This window comes from Chamaea fasciata, unplaced genomic scaffold (assembly GCF_029207755.1).
Source record: "Chamaea fasciata isolate MVZ Bird 193981 ecotype frontalis unplaced genomic scaffold, bChaFas1.0.hap1 SCAF_4, whole genome shotgun sequence".
NCBI classification, from domain to species: Eukaryota; Metazoa; Chordata; class Aves; order Passeriformes; family Sylviidae; genus Chamaea; species Chamaea fasciata.
This window is the reverse complement of record NW_027094089.1, coordinates 38916683-38936758: the sequence shown is the minus strand read 5'-3', so window position 1 is coordinate 38936758 and position 20076 is coordinate 38916683. Positions and strand designations below refer to the sequence as shown.

The 20076-nt window shown below is 40.8% G+C and overlaps 1 protein-coding gene across 2 annotated transcripts in view; it reads left to right on the top strand.

The window, feature by feature from the left end:
• Nucleotides 1–19145, top strand: part of MAMDC2 (MAM domain containing 2) — a 60678-nt gene extending 41533 nt beyond the window's left edge. Inside the window, exons 10-14 of one of the 2 annotated variants that reach the window (XM_066181332.1) lie at nt 13264–13357; nt 15043–15195; nt 16936–17195; nt 17808–17892; nt 18200–19145. In XM_066181332.1, coding sequence (XP_066037429.1) covers nt 13264–13357; nt 15043–15195; nt 16936–17195; nt 17808–17892; nt 18200–18261 — 654 coding nt within the window. In that variant the 3' untranslated portion in view covers nt 18262–19145. Of the gene's footprint in view, nt 1–13263; nt 13358–15042; nt 15196–16935; nt 17196–17807; nt 17893–18199 lie in introns of those variants that run through there. The other variant, XM_066181333.1, reaches the window with a different exon arrangement.
• Nucleotides 19146–20076: the final 931 nt, after the last annotated feature.

Sequence of the window (20076 nt, the reverse complement as noted above, 5' to 3'; positions counted from 1 at the left end):
GCCAGCCGGCTTTAATGTGACACTTTAAAAAAATAAAATGTTTTAAAGGCTAGGCAGGTAGATCCAGCTAAGCAAGTCATAAATGTCTATACCTATGTATATACATACATATAAATGTGTTTGTATGCATATATATATTTATATTTATGGGGGGGGGGTGTGCGTGTGTGTGCGTGCACATACTGCAAATACATATGCTGATAATGCTAATGGGAAGGCAGGGAATTTTAAATCCTGATTTCCTAATTTGTATTTGCAGCACTGTCTTTCCTAGTTGGTGTGAGTACCTATGATCCTATATACATACAGTCTATATTGTTTAATACTGTATCCAGGGAATAAGTGTGAGAAGAAATGAAAAAAAAAAGTTCTAATGTTTTTTGAAATCACTTAAATCCTTCATGGTTTATTGTGTAAGCATCTGGAGGGGCAGCATGAAAACCTAAATCTGAAATACGTAGACTATTTTCAGTTGATTGACTGCATTGATATTGATCTTCCATGCAAATACATGTCTGGAAAATATAAGAGCTAACTGAAAGAAAATTTCGCATATCATTTGCATCCTTGAGAAGCTCACATGAACTGTGAAGCAAGAATCTACTTTTAATATTCTGTGTGTTTGTGTGTGTGCATGTGTGTGTGGGTAGACACCAGCATGGAAAAATATTTCTTTTATTCAACTTTCCAATGAAGTCCAAATACCTAGATTAAAATGAAGGTTTGAGTTCAGTTGGGTATGCTTTTATCAATTCTGCTAATTCCTGCTAGATTTGGGTTACCATTCTGCAGCTCAGGTTTTTGAAAGCAAATATCTTGTGTTCTTTATACATCATACAAGCTTTTGCAATGTTACCTGATAATGTAGTGCTTGAACCTCCCAAAGAGCTCAAAATCAAATCCTAAGAAAGGTAATTCACATAACAGTCTGTCTACTTTCATCAGAGTAGCTGTGGCTGCATTTTTGAGTTTTCGTTCCTTAACTATTCTTTTATTCCTCTTTGATGTTTTTTTCCTCACTCTCTTTACTTGACTTCATCTGTTTGCTTTCACTCATCCTTCCATAACTAATTTTAGTTGCAATTGTGAGAAAGGAAAATCAAGTGACTCAGTGTTGCACTTGAATATTTACATGTTTTAAAACAAAGAAAAGAGAGGACTTTCTCCGAACAACACTGAGAAACTTTGCTGCAAGATGCTGTGGAGTCCAATACTAAACATGCATTTTAAAATAGGATTAAAAAAAATTAATGGAAAATAGACTTCAAAGTGACTGTAAACACAGTGGTCCAGTTGTGACCTCCAGTTCAGCAAGTTCTTTAGCTTTTTTTGGGTTGGACATAATATAAAACTTTAGTGCTGGTTTGTTTCTTGTACTGTTTTCCCTAAATATCTATTATCACTCTACTGCCTTCCTAGTACTTGATCTGATTGTCTTTGGACATTTCTTCTCACATAATCACTGTGGTGATGCTCAATGTTAAATTATTCTAGAATTTATTTCTCTTTGCTGGCAAGAAATCTGTTTCCTGCTTGTCCACCAAAGTCATAAATGACTGAATAAATCTTGGATAAGCAATTAAATCCTAGATCCCTGTGATCAAGTCACTAGTATGAAAAACAGTTCTCCAGTAAGGTGCCAGCTGGAGGAGGGCAGATATGCTCATCCTCACCTCTTCCTCCTCCTTTGAAAAACTCACACTTGTGTCAAAATAACCTTCTGGTACTGTTCCAACCTAAGTCTTCCCAGAATAAGGTATGTGCCCTAAAGGGGCTGGAATGAGATGCAGTTTTATAGGACAGTCCTTCTGTCATTTCTTCCCTTACCTTTTAAAATAAGAAACTTCTTGTAAGTACAGTCACCAGAAATGCTTGTCTAAAATAAGAAGGATAGAGTTTGGAAACAGTAGGATAGTGCTGCTAAGTGTGACCCTCAGTTCCTGTGGTGCTTGATACATGGTTATTGAAACAGCATATTGGAAACTGAAAAAGTTACTCAGGTTAGGAAGCACTGCCTAAGTGGTTTGCATCTTCACAGCAGCTAAGCAAGGTAATAACATTGCATGAAATATTACATATCTCCTTTTGGTATCTCCAATCCAAAATGGTGTCCTAGGTTGTAGTATAGGATGTGCACAAAGTGTTCTCTCACCATCTTCATGAACTGTTGAATCCAGCTGGGGCAGTGTTTTCCCAGACCCCCTCCCTCTGGGCCATTATCTTCTGTTAATGGCCCATCAGATGCCTTGCCCATTACTCATAGATAAATCCAGGAGTTATCTCTGTTTAATGGGCCATCAAGGACCCCCTGCATGACTCATCATCCCATTGTGAGATGCTCTGCCCAGAGGGAGGAACCAAGCATTCTCACCTGGATATAATCTGGGGTTTGGGACAGTACAGGGGGCCCCTACCCACTGGATTCCCAGAGGACCAGAGCTACCAAACTTTTCTACAGGATCACTGCTTCAGGAAGACCACCTCATCTAGCCTGCTTCCATCACTCTGCTCAGGTTGTATTCTGGCTCTGTCAGTGGTCTTTTGTATTATTGCATCTATTTTATTTTACTTTCTTTCCTTTCTTCCTATTAAATTGTATCTCTGACTTGGAGCCTCTCATTTGTTTTGCTTTCAAACCACTACAGTTTTTGGTGCCCAGTGTGGGGCGGGAGGCACTGAGAAAAGTCAGAATTACAATTTTGTATTGAAGAAGACACCTGTTCGCTATGATGCTCAACATGCTTATATGTGTCTTATACCTATCTCTCTTTATTTTTCCACAACTGGGGCACTATCTGCCAGTCTTAATGCTCCTGCGTGGACATGAGTATGGTACTAAAATTGCATTATTGGTCTATTATGTCCATTGCTTGATAAACTCCGAGGCAATGAACTTCATTCAGAATATATGCCCAGTTTTTTTTTCTTGTTCTGGTCTAAGATGCTACATTTGGGACCTCAACAATCTCACCCAGCCCCAGTTGGGAGGAGTAAAGAATGATTTTTTCCAGCTTTTCAGGAATGACACAGCAGTTTTTGAAAATACAGAGTACCCTCTGGATACCAAAGACAGCATGATGTTGTTGTTAGTCCTCCTTTGTCTTCTCTGCATGGCCCGCACCATGCTTAGAATCAAAACACTACATGGTGTGATACAGCATGTTCTAAAAGAAGAGGAAGAGGGAAAAAGAAGCAAAGCAACAGCATCAGTGTCTACACAAACTGTCACAAAAAAAGAAAGAAACCAGAGGCAAAGCAACAGTGTCCTCATCTACACAGACTGTCACAGAGGAGAAAGAAGCCAAAAGTGAGGCAACAGTGTCCACATCTATGCAGACTGTCACAGAGGAGAAAGGGACCAAAGGTGCCATCAGCATCTCCACACAAACCGTCACCGAACTAGAACAGCCTAAGCCAGTTGCAGGTGCCCCCGTTCAGAAAAAGAAATCAAAGGCCAAATCAGTCCGCATAGTGACTGATGAGGGTGCAGCAAGACCTTCACACCCAGCAGAAGAGACAGAGTCAGAAATCATCACTCGCTCTCTATCTCTGGGTGAGCTGCGTGACCTGCAAAGGGAATTCACTCGCCAGACCAATGAGTCCACCCTGACCTGGCTGCTCCGCATCTGGGATGCTGCAGCCAATGACACCATTCTGGATGGAAGTGAGGCCAGGCAACTAGGAACACTGTCCCGAGATGTAGTCATTGACCAAGGGATTGAGAAAACTCAAAAACGTCTCAGCCTCTGGCAGCGACTGCTAACAAGTGTGAAGGACAGATACCTTTTAAAGAAGACCTCCAAGTGCACCAGAGAGGAACACAATAGAACAAGGTATCCGATGCCTGAGGGAATTGGCTGTGCTGGAGATCGTTTTCTCAGAAAACAAAAGATTTCCTAAAGACCCAGATGGTGTCCAATGCACATCACGGATGTGGCTGGAATTTGCACGGGTTGGACCAGAAATGTACTCACATTACCTGACAACACTGCAATAGAAAGAAAGTGAGGACAGGGTAGGTGTCTTGGCTAATAAACTAAGAATTTACAAGGACACTGTCACTGCCCCAGTTCGTACCCATGTCTCGTCTGTGGAAACAAGACTGGCTAAGGAAGTCCAGAGCTTGATTGAAGAAGGCCATCAGAAACTGAAAAAAGAACTTAAGGAAGAAATTTACCATATCTCACTAGAGCCGATGAGGGTCTCTGCCATTAGGAGCAAGTGTCCCCCAGTCAGAGAAAGAAGAAACACACCACGAAGTAACCTCTGGTCTTTTCTTTGAGAGCATGGAAAAGACATGAGGAAGTGGGATAGAAAACCCACCTCCTCAGCAGCGTGGGTACATGAACTGAAAAGAGAAACACCTACCACAAAGAGCCCATCTAAAATCAATGTTTCTCCGATCTCTCGTGCGCAGAATTCCAGACGGTACAGGAATGATGATATGACTGATCCTCTTAAAGGAACCTCAGAAACATATTTACAGAAAGAGGAATGTATGGCATGACCAAGAATAATGGGGCCCTGCCTCTAGCCAAGTAAAAAAAAAAGACAGTCAGCTATCTACTGGGCTGTGTGGATCCGATGGCCTGGAACATCTGACCCACAAAAATATACAGCGTTAGTTGACACTGGGGCCCAATGTACCATGATGCCATGGAAGTATGTAAGAACAGAACCCATTTCTATTTCTGAGGTGACAAGAGACTCCCAGCAACTGACTGTATTAGAAGCTGAAGTGAGTTTAACTGAGAACGGGTGGCAAAAACATCCCATCACGACTGGCCCAGAGGCCCCATGCATCCTTGGCATAAACTGTCTCTGGAATGGGTATTTCAAAGACCCAAAAGATTATTGCTGAGCTTTTGGGATAGCCGCAGTAGAGAAAGAAGACATCAGACAATTGAATACTTTTCCTGGTCTCTCAGACGACCCCTCTGCTGTGGAACTGCTGAGAGTCAAAGAACAAAAAGTACCAACTGCCACAGCAACAGTGCACCGTCAGCAATACCGGACTGACAGAAACTCTGTGACTCCCATACATAAAATGATTAGTAAACTAGAGAGCCAAGGAGTAGTCAATAAAGCTCATTTACCTTTCAACAGCCCTATATGGCCCGTGCGTAAGTCCAGTAGAAAATAGAGACTGACAGTGGATTACCGTAGTCTGAATGAAGTCACGCCACCACTGAGCGCTGCCGTACCAGACATGTTGGAGCTTCAGTACGAGCTGGAGTCCAAGGCAGCAAAGTAGTATGCGACCATCAATATTGCCAATGCATTCTTCTCCATTCCTTTGGCAGCAGAGTGCAAGCCTCAGTTTGCTTTCACCTGGAAAAGCGTGCAGTACACCTAGAACCAACTGCCCCAAGAGTGAAAACATAGCCCCACCATCTGCCACAGACTGATCCGGGCTGCACTAGAAAAGAGTGAGACTCTGGAACATCTGCAGTACATCAATGACATCATCGTATGGGAGAGCACCCCAGAAGAGGTCTTTGAGAAAGGAAAAAAGATTATCCAAATTCTGCTGAAATCGGGTTTTGCCATTAAACGAAATAAAGTTAAGAGACCAGTTCAAGAAATCCAGTTCCTGGCAGTCAAGTGGCAAGATGGACATTGCCAAATCCCCACAGAGATAATCAACAAGATCACTGCCATGTCCCCACCTACCAACAAAAAAAAACCCCACAAGCTTTCCTAAGTGCCATAAGCTTTTAGAGGATGCAATTCCTGAGTACAGCCAAATCGTGAGCCCTCTCTACCTGGTTACCCGCAAGAAGAATGATTTCCACTGGGACCCTGAACAGCAACAAGCCTTTGTTCTGATCAAGCAAAAGATTGCTCACGCAGTAGCCCTTGGCCCCGTCAGGACGGGACCAGATGTGAAGAACGTGCTTTACTCTGCAGCTGAGAACAATAGCTTGTCCTGAAGCCTTTGGCAGAAAGTGCCTGAAGAGACCCGAGGCCGACCACTGAGATTCTAGAGCAAAAATTACGGAGGGTCCGAAGGCAACTACACTCCCACAGAAAAAGAAATCTTGGCTGCCTATAAAGGAATTCAAGCCACCTCAAAAGTGATTGGCACTGAAGCACAGCTGCTTTTGGCACCCTGACTACCGGTGCTGGCGTGGATGTTCAAAAAAAAAGTTCCTTCCATGCATCACGCCACTGACACCACATAAAGCAAACAGATTGCCCTCATTACACGGCGTGCCCATATTAGAAACCCAAATTGCCCTGAGATTCTAGAAATTATAACAAATTAGCTGGAAAGTGAGACTTTTAGTTTATCGTCTAAAGAAAAAGAAGAGCAAGTAACACATGCTGAAAAAGCCCCACCATATAATGAGCTACCAGAAACTAAAAGACAGTATGCTCTATTCACTGATGGCTCCTGCCAAATTGTAAGTGCTAACCAGAAATAGAAAGCTGCAGTGTGAAGCCCCACACGACAAGTTGCACAAGCTACCGAAAGACAAGGTGAATCAAGTCAAGTTGCAGAGCTTAAAGCTGTCCAGCTGGCTTTAGATATTGCTGAATGAGAAAAGTAGCCGAAGCTCTATCTCTACACTGACTCATAGATAGTAGCTAATGCTCTGTGGAGATGGCTGAATCAATAGAAAAAAGCCAACTAGCAGCAGAGAAAAAAACCCATCTGGGCCGCTGAGATTTGGCAGGACATCGCCGCCCAAGTAGAGAGGCTGACTGTAAAAGTTCGACACGTAGATGCACACGTACCTAAGAGCTGGACTAATAAAGAGCATCGCAACAACGAGCAAGTGGACAAAGCTGCCAAGGTGAAAGTATCACAAGCAGATCTAGACTGGCAGCACAAAAAAAAATTGTTCCTAGCTCATTGGGCCCATGATGCCTCTGGTCATCAGAGAAAAAATATGACACACCAATGGGCCTGTGACCAAGAAGTGGACCTTACTATAAACAACATCTCACAGGTCATCCACAACTGTGAGACCTGCACTGCAATCAAACAAGCCAAGTGAGTGAAGCTTCTGTAGTATAGTAGACGATAACTGAAGTACAGATATGGGGAAGCCTGGGAAATTGACTACATCACCCTTCCCCAAACCCGCCAAAAAAAGTGCTACGAGCTGACCATAGTAGAAGCCACCACTGAATAGTTAGAGACCTACCCTGTGCCTCATGCCACTGCCCAAAACACCATTTTGGGGCTTGAAAAGCAAATGCTATGAAAACATAGCACCCCTGAGAGGATTGAGTCAGACAATGAAACCCATTTCAAGAATAGCCTTATTAACACCTGGGCTAAAGAACATAGTATTGAATAGATATATCACATCCCTTACCATGCACCAACTGCCGAGAAAGTTAGACAGTGCAATGAACTACTAAAGACTGCCCTGAAGGCACTTAGCGGAGAAACCTTCAAGAATTAAGAAATAAACTTAGCCAAAGCCACCTGGATAGTCAACACTCGAAGATCCATCAATCAAGCTGGTCCTGCCCAGTCTGAACCCTTACACACAGTAGATGGAGACAAAGTCCCTGTGGTATGCATGAAAGGCATTTTAGAAAAGACTGTTTAGATTAATCCCACCTCAGGCAAAGGCAGACCCATCCATGAAATTGTCTTTGCTCAAGAACCTGGTTACACTTGCTAAGTAATGCAGAAAGATGGGGAAACCCATTGTGTCCCACAGGGAGACCTAATTTTAAGTGAGAACAGTGTGTAAGGTTTCATTCTGTATGTATATATGTATATCTATGTATGTATATGTAAATCTCTGTAAGAATGTATTAATTTGGGTATGATGTAGATGGTAATAGAATAAGGAGTGGATTATGTCCTGGGTTGTAGTATAGGATGTGCACAAAGTATTCTCTCACCATCTTCATGAACTGTTGAATCCAGCTGGGGCAGTGTTTTCCCAGACCCCCTCCCTCTGGGCCATTATCTTCTGTTAATGGCCCATCAGATGCCTTGCCCATGACCCATAGATAACTCCCTCCAGGAGCTATCTCTGTTTAATGGGCCATCAAGGATGCCCTGCATGACTCATCATCCCATTGTGAGATGCTCCGCCCAGAGAGAGGAACCAAGCATTCTCACCTGGATATAATCTAGAGTTTGGGACAGTACAGGGGGCCCTTACCCACTGGATTCCCAGAGGACCAGAGCTACCAGACCTTTCTACAGGATCACTGCTTCAGGAAGACCACCTCATCTAGCCTGCTTCCATCACTCTGCTCAGGTTGTATTCTGACTCTGTCAGTGGTCTTTTGTATTATTGCATCTATTTTATTTTACTTTCTTTCCTTTCTTCCTATTGAATTGTATCTCTGACTTGGAGCCTCTCGTTTGTTTTGCTTTCAAACCACTACAAATGGACAGAAAACTGTTTGACTGGAATTAGGATAGAGCCCTTACAATAGATCTGTGGAAATCTGGGAGGGTGGCGGGGGACAGATGAGAGCATCAGTGTCCTGTATATATTTGTGTGCAGGCAATGTTCTCTACTAGACTGTTGAATCCAGCAAGAAGAGATGTAGAATAAACAGCCTGTGTTATTCTGTTAGCTTTATATATCTCTTTCATTGTTTGTTTCTGCCCTTGGGCAGGAAAGGTATTCAAAAATACTTGTTAAACTGTCACAAGCTTATTACCAATGTTATCCAATTATTGATTTAGAAGCTTTCATACTACATTAGTTTTCCCACAGAAGCTCATTGTATTTGCATGGCAAGAAATGTAACTTGCCTGGTGAGTGACATTTTAAATCAATTTATTTTAAATGACAGAAGCTTGCAGATATTCTAATTCTGCCTTAATAGCTTACTTGAGGTCTTGATAAATGAGTTTCTGAGTGTTTATCCAAAGAAATACAAGCCACTTAAAATCTAGTTTTATTTAGTTACCTATAAGTAATTTGGTTTACACTTCAAACATCTGTATTAAACAGCCCTGAGACAGTCAGAATGGTTTTCCCATCCCGTGTTGTCAGTCCCTGGCTTACATGCTTATATGGCTGTTTATCTGCACAACTGACTGAGAAGTCAGGCTCCCCATCTTGTGAAAACATCTTGACTCCTTCTTCATGTCAGGTCACCCTTTTGTTTCTAATGTTCAAATTATTTTTTGATTTCATAATACTGAGTTTTGTCTCACTGTGTGTAAGTTACAACAGTAGCTTCTCAGAAAAAAAAACACCTCAGACTCCACCTGTCCTTCTTTAGGAAACTGAATTTTAAATGTCTAAGTGACAGACTGAATTTTGTGTCTACACAGATTTAGTGTGTCATTGTCCTGGTTTAGGGCAAATTTGGGAGGAAACCTCCGAATGGGGCCCCCCGAGAAAGCAGATTCAAGTGGCCCCTCCCCACATTGGTTTGGGAGAAGATTTTCTTGGAGAAAAGTGGAAAAACCTGTTTATTTAACAAAGTATTCACAAACATAAAAAATGAATAATATTAAACAATAAAACCTCCCACTGTTCTGAAGAGATGGCAAATTCAGAAAGTCCTTGTTGTGGGGTGCAGCTCGGCTCCTCAGTCTCCCATCAGTCGCTCCTGTGCTGGAAAATGCCACGTTCCCGGCCCTGGTGGGACACAGGTGTGAGCTCCTGGTGCTCTGCTGGGTTTTCAGTCCAGAGCAGGCTGAGCAGTTCCAAGACACAGAAAAGCCACAGTCCAGGGAACTTCTCTGCCTTAGCTAGCTACAAACTAACTAAAAGCAAAGGAGATCTCTTTCCTGCTGTCCGTGCTTCAGACAGCAAAGTGCATGAGAGGGAATGCAGAGGAGCAAGTGCAGGTTCTCAAAACAAACTGCACCCTTCGCTCCCGGAACCAGTCTTAAGTGGAGAACTTAATATCCAGCAAAAACAGAACAGACAATAGTGGACACAAGCCTCATAAAGTCACCACAGGACAGTAATTTAAACCTAGAAATACGAATTAGAAAGGAATAAAATAAATTACCTTGCTGCAGAGGCATAGCTTGCTTTTAAGCCACCAGATTGGGCCATTTTCATGTTTTTCTTCTGTTTGACTGATCTGGCTCTCTAACTGAGCAAGATGCATACATTCTGGCATAAACAAGGAGGAAAGAAAATACACAGAACATACAGGAATCCAAGGGAATCTTCTCTCCTTTTCTCCTGTTCTCAGTCCAGCTCCCTCCAAACTTCCTATTGCAAGCTTCACCATTAGTCCCTCCTTACACTTGAGGTACCTTACTATGTGTCTTCCTATATCTTCTCCTCTAAAAGCAGATTACCTTCATATGTACGTGAGTTGTAACTCACATTCTGCTTGTAGAGTCACTGAGTGCTGAGGATGAGAAGTCTCTTCTACCTCACCCAGTATCAGCAGCACAATCCAACATGATGTCTTGGCAGAAGCTTACTTGACCAGCCATTCTCATCTGGCATTGCTCATACTTCATATCATCCCGGATGAGTGCTAAGAAAGGATTATTGACATTTTGAGATGGAAGGCGAGGATCATTGATTGAGTACTGCAAGATAAACAAACCAGCTTCCATAAGCTGGGGCAATGGTTTGGAAGGAAACTGATGCCCCAGCTGTATCCTGTTACTGGAACAAAAAGAGACATGAAAACATGAGAGAGATGTTTTATTTTTCAGTAACACAGGCAACAATGGCCTGCACTGGATATTGTTTTTAGTTTAGCCTCCAAAATAGCATGTGAGTCCAGGAATATCTGTTACCTAGCTTGAAATAATCAGTATGTTGTTCATCTGTCATGTTTTACGATGAAAAAAGCTAAGCACAAAGAATCCCCTCTTCTCTTCTCCAAGGCATGAGAAAAAGTAATAAAATTTTATTTTGGAAAAAGTCACCCAGCGAATATTTTAATTCAAAACAAGAACAAATGCAAAGCATCTTGAGATTAGTTATATTGAGACTGTAGGAAGGATTCAGAGATGTGAATCAGTGTGAAAGTGAGCAGTTGAGTAAATCCAAGTTGATACAGTTTTGGTTGGTAAAGTTCAAATACTCAAATTTTTGCTTTACGACAGAAAAGAGTATTTAAAGCAGAGGAATTAATAAATTTGACCTGTGAATGAAAATGTTCTAGTACATTGCCTAAAATTAAATCAAGACTGTATCAACAAAATAAATTGAGGGGACCATAACAATTTCAGTACATTTGCCATAGCCAATACTGAAAACTCTGCACTCCCAAGCAGAAGCTCCCAAGTAGAAGACTTTGTAATTTAATCCCTGTGAAATTATGAAGTCTTTTTATGGCAGTGTGTCCCTCAACACCACAAAAATCAAGTGGAAAAGTAGTGAAGCTTAAGGTACAGATGGCAAAGCTGAACAAGTTTACAATTGTCACTGAATCAGATCAATCCTTTGCTTGTACAAAGATTACTGGTTCAGTGGCTTTTGAGAGACCACAGTTATTGTTGTGATGGTTTTGAAATTGAGGGCTTTCTGCAGGATCGACTGGGTAATAACATACCTTGTATGGAACAAATTACTGCAATCTAAGAATAAAGAACTTAATTCTGCTCTCAATGATGTCAATACTAAAGCACCACTTAAAACATGATTTCATGGTGTGGAAATGCTGTTTCACAAGTGAGGGCTGACTTCACCCTTACATGTATGGTTTTCTGATTATTCATGGATTTAGGGCTACATTATGTCTTCAGTTCATTACAAATGTTCACCAGAATGAATTTATTAAAATTCTGGCAAATTATGTTCAACCAATGTCAGTATCTTATTTTACACTTATTTTATGCTTTTTTTTCCAAGAGATGCTACCATTTTTAAAGGATTGCCCCTGTGTCATGACAATGAACTTCAAAAGTATGAAACAATTTTTGTCCTGTTAAACCTTGAAGCTCAGACACAGTTCTACAATGGGAAGAAAAAAAAAAAGGTGTGGGGTTTAGGCCACCATATGCTGGGCAGTTTTGCATTCTGTGCAGGGGCACTCCTTAACTTTATACCAGTGGCAGTTTACAAGACAGATAATCAATAATAACCAGGATGGGTAGCACTGAATAGAACAGTTTCAAAAATTGCTCCACCCTGGGCAGCATAACACATACATACTTCAGAGTTTTTCATGTAGTTACATTCCAGACTGCTTTATAAGCAGATGACTTAATAAATACTACATAGCAAAACAAACCATGGCAAAATACCATGTAGGTACCATATTGAAGCTGTTACCAAGCCTACTAAAAGTGATCATATTAAATAATGCTCTTAACAACTTTTAAAAGACTTTTTGTATCCACATGAAACTTGTCAGTCAGCATTTAACCTCAAATATGTAACTGAGGTGTTGTCCAGAAGATTAAACGGTTAGAAGTGACACTAATCCATCTACAATCTCTAGCACAGACCTCAACACAAAGGAATTGTTTTGAAAAGCTCCTCCCAAATTATGGTCATGACCCAAGTGGTCAGACAGATACTTTGGAGTAGTTAGGCCAAGAACACCGCTAGCAGTATTTTTACCAAACAAATCCTAATGTGTCTCCTGTAATTCAAACAGATCTTTGTCAACCTTGGCAGAAGGGCACGTGAGAGTCTTCCGGTTTCTTTACATTTTATTGTATTAACTCATGAGTGACTTGTATTTTCCATACCAGAATTAATGTTTACTCAAATCAATGATCTTGGATGTTTTTATTAATCTTCACAAACTCAGATGAATACTGTGAATTACGCATAATACTTCAAGTCTCCTTCTCTATGATATCTGTGATATCTATTATATCATGGCACTGAATCATTTATGAATAATCCCATTTTGTGCAGTAGTTTCAGTTCATCTCTATTATCCTTTGCTTTTTGCCACAGCCACACTTTCCCATCACTCCACATTACTTTTTCAAATTCATTTTTCCATGGATAAAACCTCCTGGTTTTCAGGATAAAGATAGCTGAGGATATTTGAGCTGTTCATGTTGGGTGTTGGGCAAGAGAAAACCACAACAACCTCAGTGAGTCATGTCTTCTCACAGACAAAAAATACTCTAGTAAAATGGGAATTATATCCAGATACACAGTTTGCCTACAAAAGTGAGAAAATATTTTCTATTGTTTAAAAACATACATTTAGTTCCCACTGGAATAGACATTTCAGTCACTGGCAGAATGTGCCAAGACAAAGTGGATCCATTATTCCTGTTCTCTAGATTTCAAAATTATTTGTGCATTTGGAAAAAAACCACTAATATTTCAGACTCTTAACAGTGCCAGATTTTGCACCTGAAACTTCCTTCCTGAATTGCAGGTTGTCTTTGTCAGCTGGTGTAAAAGCTTCTGGGACTGTGGACTTGTGGCACTGGATGATGTATCATTAAGCCTGGGAAGTTGCCAGGCTGCTGGTAAGACCATGTGTATTTGTCATCCAATAGCTGCTATCCTTCTGAGTGAGAGTTCATCATACAACTTCATTTTCCAACCCTATCCTACGGCTGCCTTCATCCTGTTGTGGTTTCTTGTCTTTTCTTTTTTCCAGTAGGTGTTGCATAAAACCTACTTTTGTGAAGTAGCAAACATCCAGCAAAGACCAGTTTTTGCTCACCAGCTAACTCCTAATAAATTTCAGTGACTTCAGAGCAGTTGTATATAGGTGAATGGTCCTTTGGAGCCATAAAATAAACCCATAGTTCAACTGAGTGAAAAGTAATTTTCAAATGGTCCTTAAGAAGCCAGGAATGGACCCCAAAGCAGTATTTTTCAAAACACAGCATTATTTTTTTTAGGTGAGAAGTACAGTTGTGCAAGGCCAAGACACAGCCTTACCTGAGCTGCAGTTCTTTGATGAAGACAGAGAAGAGCAGTCTAAGACTCCCTCTTGAAGTGGGAGGAGCTGAATGGTTTTCAGCAAAACTTTACCCTCTGACATGCACTGGCTAACCTCTCTGAACTCCCCAAACTCCCTCTTCTGTGGCTTTGCGAGGTTTGAGAATGCGATTGTATCTTAATTTAAAAAAACATTCTCATGAGGCAGGCACAATCTACAATCCTGTTCTTCTCTGGAATAAAGCCATGCTTTTGCAATGGTCCTAATAGCTTTTAAATGACCTCTTTTGATTGGATTTCATGCATTCAGGCATATAAAACAGAGAGAATTCATATGTACAAAACAAGATACCATTTTTCTAAATTACTTCCAGCAGTTGTCTTGCCTTGCTGTAATTTGTAAGTAACTGGAAAATGAACCAAAGGTGTAGAACTGGTATCTGGGTGTATAGTCATGTCATGGCTTGTCTCTGATGGCAGCAAAACAAATACCTGAAAAATGCCCCAGAGCTATCAAGGCTTCCTCCTCTTCAAAAGGCTGAGGCAGCTCAAAATGTCTGCTTCTGAATGATAAATTCAGATTACCTGACAAAAGCTTCCTGGCATGCACCTAAATTATATCACCTTTTGTATGATCTAAGAAAATTGAAATAATGAAAATACTCCAGTAATTGCAGCTCTGTGATCTGTTGTAGGCTGCAGTAGAATCTGGTGCCAAAGGAACAAAGGAGAGATAAATGTGGCATTGATTTCAGTTCACAGAAACTCCAGTTTTTGACAAGGTTCATTTATTACGCATGTTATCCATGCTGGGACTTATTAACCTGCTTGGGGTGCCAAAACAGTGAAGAAAATTATGCTGGTAATTCTATAACAGACCCTGATACAGAAACATAGAATTGCTAAGGTGAGAAAACGCCTCTAAGATCATTGAATCCAACCATTAAAACCAAATGACCTCATAAGATCATTTAGTCCAAAACACTGTTATGAAGACTAATAAACTGTTTTAAAGAATCCTAGAACTAGTGAATCCTAGTCATTGAGCTAGACTAGGGCACAGATTTTCTCAAAGATGCAAAGAAAATTAAATTAAATTTTATCTGACAGTTTAAAGGTTGCTTGTATAAGCTTGTGACTATTGTAAGCACTGCCAGGTAGCTGTAATTGATGTCAGCAGGTGAGGAAATGCAATATATTACTTATGTAATCTCTCCATATATCAGTCTAAAGCATTTGAAGTTTTAAACTCCTCGCCTTACAGATTTGCTGCTGCCCAGTCCTGGAGAATGCACTTTTGAAAAAGATGAGTGTGTGTTTACCCAGAAGAAGAGAGATCGTGGGAGCTGGCACAGGAAGAGGGGTCCAACTCCCACTTCTTACACTGGACCGAAAGGAGACCACACTACTGGGGTAGGTAAGTTAAGTTCCACATTGAACTTGGAGAACAGAGATTGACAGTTAATTAAAAAAATACTAATTAAATATTTTTAATTATAATCCAGAAGATAGTTTTTACTCTTCTATTCAGAAAAGTTACTAATCAAATGAAGTAAGCACATTATGCAGGGACTCATGAGTGGTTTTGAGAATATGACATTTAATCTGAATTATCTGATGGCCACGTGGATAATTGTCATGTTGTCATGTCCCACAGCAGCCTTTTCCTTGGGAGACTAAAGAAGAGGATGACTGGCCAGGCCCCACAGAAAAATCTCCTTCCAAATTCCCAGTTTATGTGACTATTCCTTGAAACTGACTTTAGACCTATTTTCACTTTATGTGGATCATTAAGCAGTCTGAGAAGTGAGGCTGATAGCTTGACTTTAGAACTGAGAGCCTTTTAAGCTTGGTCTATGACAATGATTATTCCTTAGTTCATCTCTTAGTAGCAAGCTGTCCAAGTGATTGGGGTTCTTCTGCATGAACACCTTTGGGTTCAAGCTTAAAAGAAAACATGAAGAATAAGAGATCCCACAAGCCCTTTATCTTGAAAATGTCCTCCACAAGTTCACTAGTGTAAGTTCAAGTATTTAGGCAGGTGGGACCCCCATTAGCATGACTGCACAGAAAACTGCATCTCCACCAACCGCAGCCTGAAGTGTACCCTCAGATGTACAGGCAGTTGTCTCTGAGTTCCAATGAATCAGTCTCTATTAGAGTGCAATTCCTGGAGTAAGAGCAGTTATAGTATATTCTTCCTTTGTATTCCTTCCTGTGGCTATGTATTTTAAGAGGTATAACTAAGTTTTAAGGGTTCAGGCCATTAATTGGCGGAAGGCAAATTCATGCCCCTCATTCCATCACTTAGTTGTCACCAACTGGAGCAAACTGAGGTGTGTCAGAGGACCGAGGAGCATCCCCACATCCCATCTGCTGCATAAAGGAGTATATATCTCTGTTCTGTTTTGAGATATATGCTCTGCAGCAGACAGTGAACTCAGATAATGCAGGAACTCTTCATGCAGTCCCAGTGCTCCCTTTTTGTGGTGTTACCTGCCTGTTTGTCACCACAAGTCCTGCGGGTGATACTGCCTTCAGAGGGAGAGGGAATTCCCAAGGATCAGTGAGACAGGCAGAATGCTAAGAGCAGCAACAGCAGCCAGTGGATGCTTGAAAGTCTCTTATGATACTCAAGAGTCCTATTTTCTGCAAAAACCCATAGTGAAGACACCCCCTCTAAGCCAGGGGGTGGTGGCAAGCAGCAGTCAAGTGATTCTCTACAGCTGTAGATCCATAACTTATACAGTGTGTTGGAGAATTCCGAAGTTGATTTGTACCAAACCTAGTGTAATCCCTTTCAAAGACTTTGTTGTTCACTATGCATAAAAGTTCCTTCAGTTAAAAATCAAAACCTAGAGCTCATATTACAGCATAATAAAATAACTTGCCTTTTTCTCTTAAGACTGAATCATACTATAAACTTGTTAGAAAAACTAGACCATCTCTTGGCTTTATGAATTCAAACCCATCATTATTACAGTACACAATTATTACAATATCTCAAATATTACAGTTTACAAATGCAGAAGTCTATGAATCTTTATCAAAATAGTTTCAGTCATTTTTTTTTAATATAATGAGCATGTTGAAAATAATGAACATTCCAATATAATGTATCCTACTTTGCTAATATTTACTTGCATATCTTTCTAAGGATACTACATGTATATAGAGGCATCTAATATGGTCTATGGACAGAGAGCATACCTAGTTTCAAGATCACTAAGAGGAACATCTGGAAAACAGTGCCTGACTTTTTTCTATCATATGTATGGAGCTGGGACTGGATTATTAAGTGTTTATCTAAAAAAGGAAGGGGATGATGAAGAGATACCTTTGTGGAGGAGGACAGGGGAACAAAGCATCTCATGGCTAAGGGGACTGATAGAATATGAAAGTGATACAAACTACCAGGTAAGAAAAACAAGCAAGAAGCAGTCAAATTGGAATACTGAAGTGAATTATGTACTAGAATCCAAGTCTTGTATTGTTTAAAAAAATAATAAACTAGAATGTTAAAATATAGATGGCATTGAATGGACACCTGAAGAACATGAAGTAATTTTTTGTAAATGAAGTTAGGGAGGTATTTATTAAACATGTGAATAGGTTGCAAGTAGGAAAATAGTTACAAATTCAATTTTTTTAAAGTGTTTAAATGCTACTTTAATGTATTTAAATTTAAATGCCATCATTTTTTGTCAGTAGTGGTAGGGCTTTTTCAAGATCACTTCTGTAATTTCTTTTCCTTCAGTTGTCTGTAGCCCTGTCCAGATTTCACACAGCCACTCAGCTGTGATGAAATGGCATCTTCTTGTAGGGTGGTCTTTCTAAGGGGCTATCAAAGAGAAGGGATGATGCAAAGCCAGACATCTGTCTAAGGAAAGGGGAAAACTGAAAGGAGAGGGGAAGGGAGGGCAGGGGAGGGGGTAAAGGGTATTTATCCCTTGAATAGTTTGTGTGGATATTATTTTGTTCAGTCCTTCCACCATTTGGATTAATGAAAATTTGTGTCTTACTTTACAGATTATTTTTGAGGCAATCCGCGGTGTCTCAATAAGAAGTGACACTGCTATTGATGATATTCTGTTCCAGGCAGGATCTTGTTTGGGTAAGTTTCAACATACTTTTTAAGAGACACCTGAATTTTACAGGACTTGTTTGTGGGTTGGTGATACTGCCCTTGAGTCCCTATTTGAATTTAATATTAGGCTGCTGGGTTAGTGCAGAACTTTTACTCTCTAACAGGATGTGAGATCATCCTCAGAACCTCAACTAGTGAAGTGTCTGTACACTTTCTAAAAACCACACAACGGTCACATTTAAATCCAGCATGCTAATTAAAGTCTGCTGTAAGTATTCTTATGTATGACAAAAATAAAAATAATTGCCATATTTCTTCATTCTTTGTATTCCAGAAATGGAAGAAATTCAATTCCCATCAGGCTATCCTGACAGCTTAAATGAAATTGAATACTAAATACAGTCTGCTAAAAGGAATTAAGCACACTGAAGAATTGTATGTGAGAAACTGCATGAACTGCCTATTATAAAATATGTTTTAAGTAAATACTGGACTGGTTTGAATACACACCAATACATAGGAAGAACCTGGAGCACTCATGTTCCTCGCCTTTTAAATGAAAATATAGACTCAGGGCTTCTTAGACCATAATTTTTTGATATTATTTCTTCTTTTGACATATCATTTATTACATAAAGGCTTCCCATTTTGCACAGATAATTAATTTTTAATTTTTTTAATGTTTCTGGTATGTAAGTAAAAAGAGGAAATTCAAGTTGCACAATTGAAGTCCAATATTGTGTTATCTTAAATCTGCATTCAGTGAATGTTTTGTGTTGGGGATAGAATGGATTTTTGTTAAGAAAATGATAAATGTTTTGAAATAACAAAGAAAACATTGTTAGCTACTAGTATTATCCAACAGGTTAAGTGCAATTATTCACAATGACAGATCTGTCTGGGAAACTTACTCCTCTGCTGGCAATTTTTTGTGATAGTGTATTATTTTACTATACAAATATATTTGTCAATAACAAACTCACTCCTAGTGTTCAGTATAATTCAGCATAAGATGCTGGCCTGTGCAATTATATGAAACACTTTGAAGGCATATGTTTCCTGGGATGAGAGTCTTGTTGTTTTTTTATTAAATAAGTTTGTACACTCATAGAGAATGCACTAACACTTTGCCCAACCGCAGATGTCTTGCATTTATATTAATAGGAAACTGAATTCACACATCTTGTTATTTTTTAAGATTTTATGTATTTGTGTGTAAGGGTTTTTTTTTTGGAATTAGTATAACTTCCTAATAAAATATTACCTTGAGTATCATCCTATTGCTCTGCTCTAGACTTCCGTCTTGGTTTGAAAGACAGGTGTTTGCTAAGTAAGGCCGGGGCCTCCCTTGGAATGGAAAGTGTAAACTCCTTCCCTCCAAGTTATTATAATTTTGAAATCAAAGGGCTCTCAGGCAAAGATACAAGGATAGGACTAACAGTTCTTTACTGGTGTGTGTCACAAGGCAAACGACCAACAACAACTCCAGCGTTTACAGGAAACAGCACCAGGAGCCCCGTGACCCCTTCTCGGCCACGGGCACTTTCCCCACCGGTGCAGTTCCAGTCACAGCCAGCGGGGGCGCTGGTAGCTCCCGGCCGGCAGGGCAGGTGCGGTGATTCCCCTGCGGCTGCAGGGGGCGCTGTGGCGTGGGGAGCAGGCGGTAATGGTGGCTCGCCCGGGATGGGAAGGGTTGGAGGAGAGGCCTTGCTGCACAAACCCCTGCAGCAGCCTGGATTGACTGATCTGTGCCCCAAAAGCAAGCTCTCAGAAGCAGCAGGCTGGGCCGGCAGGACGCCTTGGCAGGCAGGGGGTGTAGGGCTACAGGACAGCGAAAAACTCGGAGCAGTGTCGAAGAAGCAGTGGGGGTGGGGCAGCGGTGACTCGGCTCCCAGCAGGGCAGGGAAAGGTGAGCTCAGGAACCTGGGCACCCGAGCAGATGGGGATAGGTCCTTTTTTCTTTAGTGAGGTAGGTATTAATAAGGTCCCAGTTCAGTGGCTGTTCTCACAAGCAGAGGCTCACCCCACGGCACAAGAAACAGCTCTAGGCTGGGCTCTGGTGGCAGCAATGAATTCCCTTCCCCTAGCAGCAGTTACAACTGTCCTTTTCCAAAGCTGAGAGAGAGTGAGCTACAGGTGGCCCAGGCCCATCTTTTATCAGCCCAATTCTTGCTGTATCTCTGCCCCTCAGAGAGAAACTCCCAGATAAGA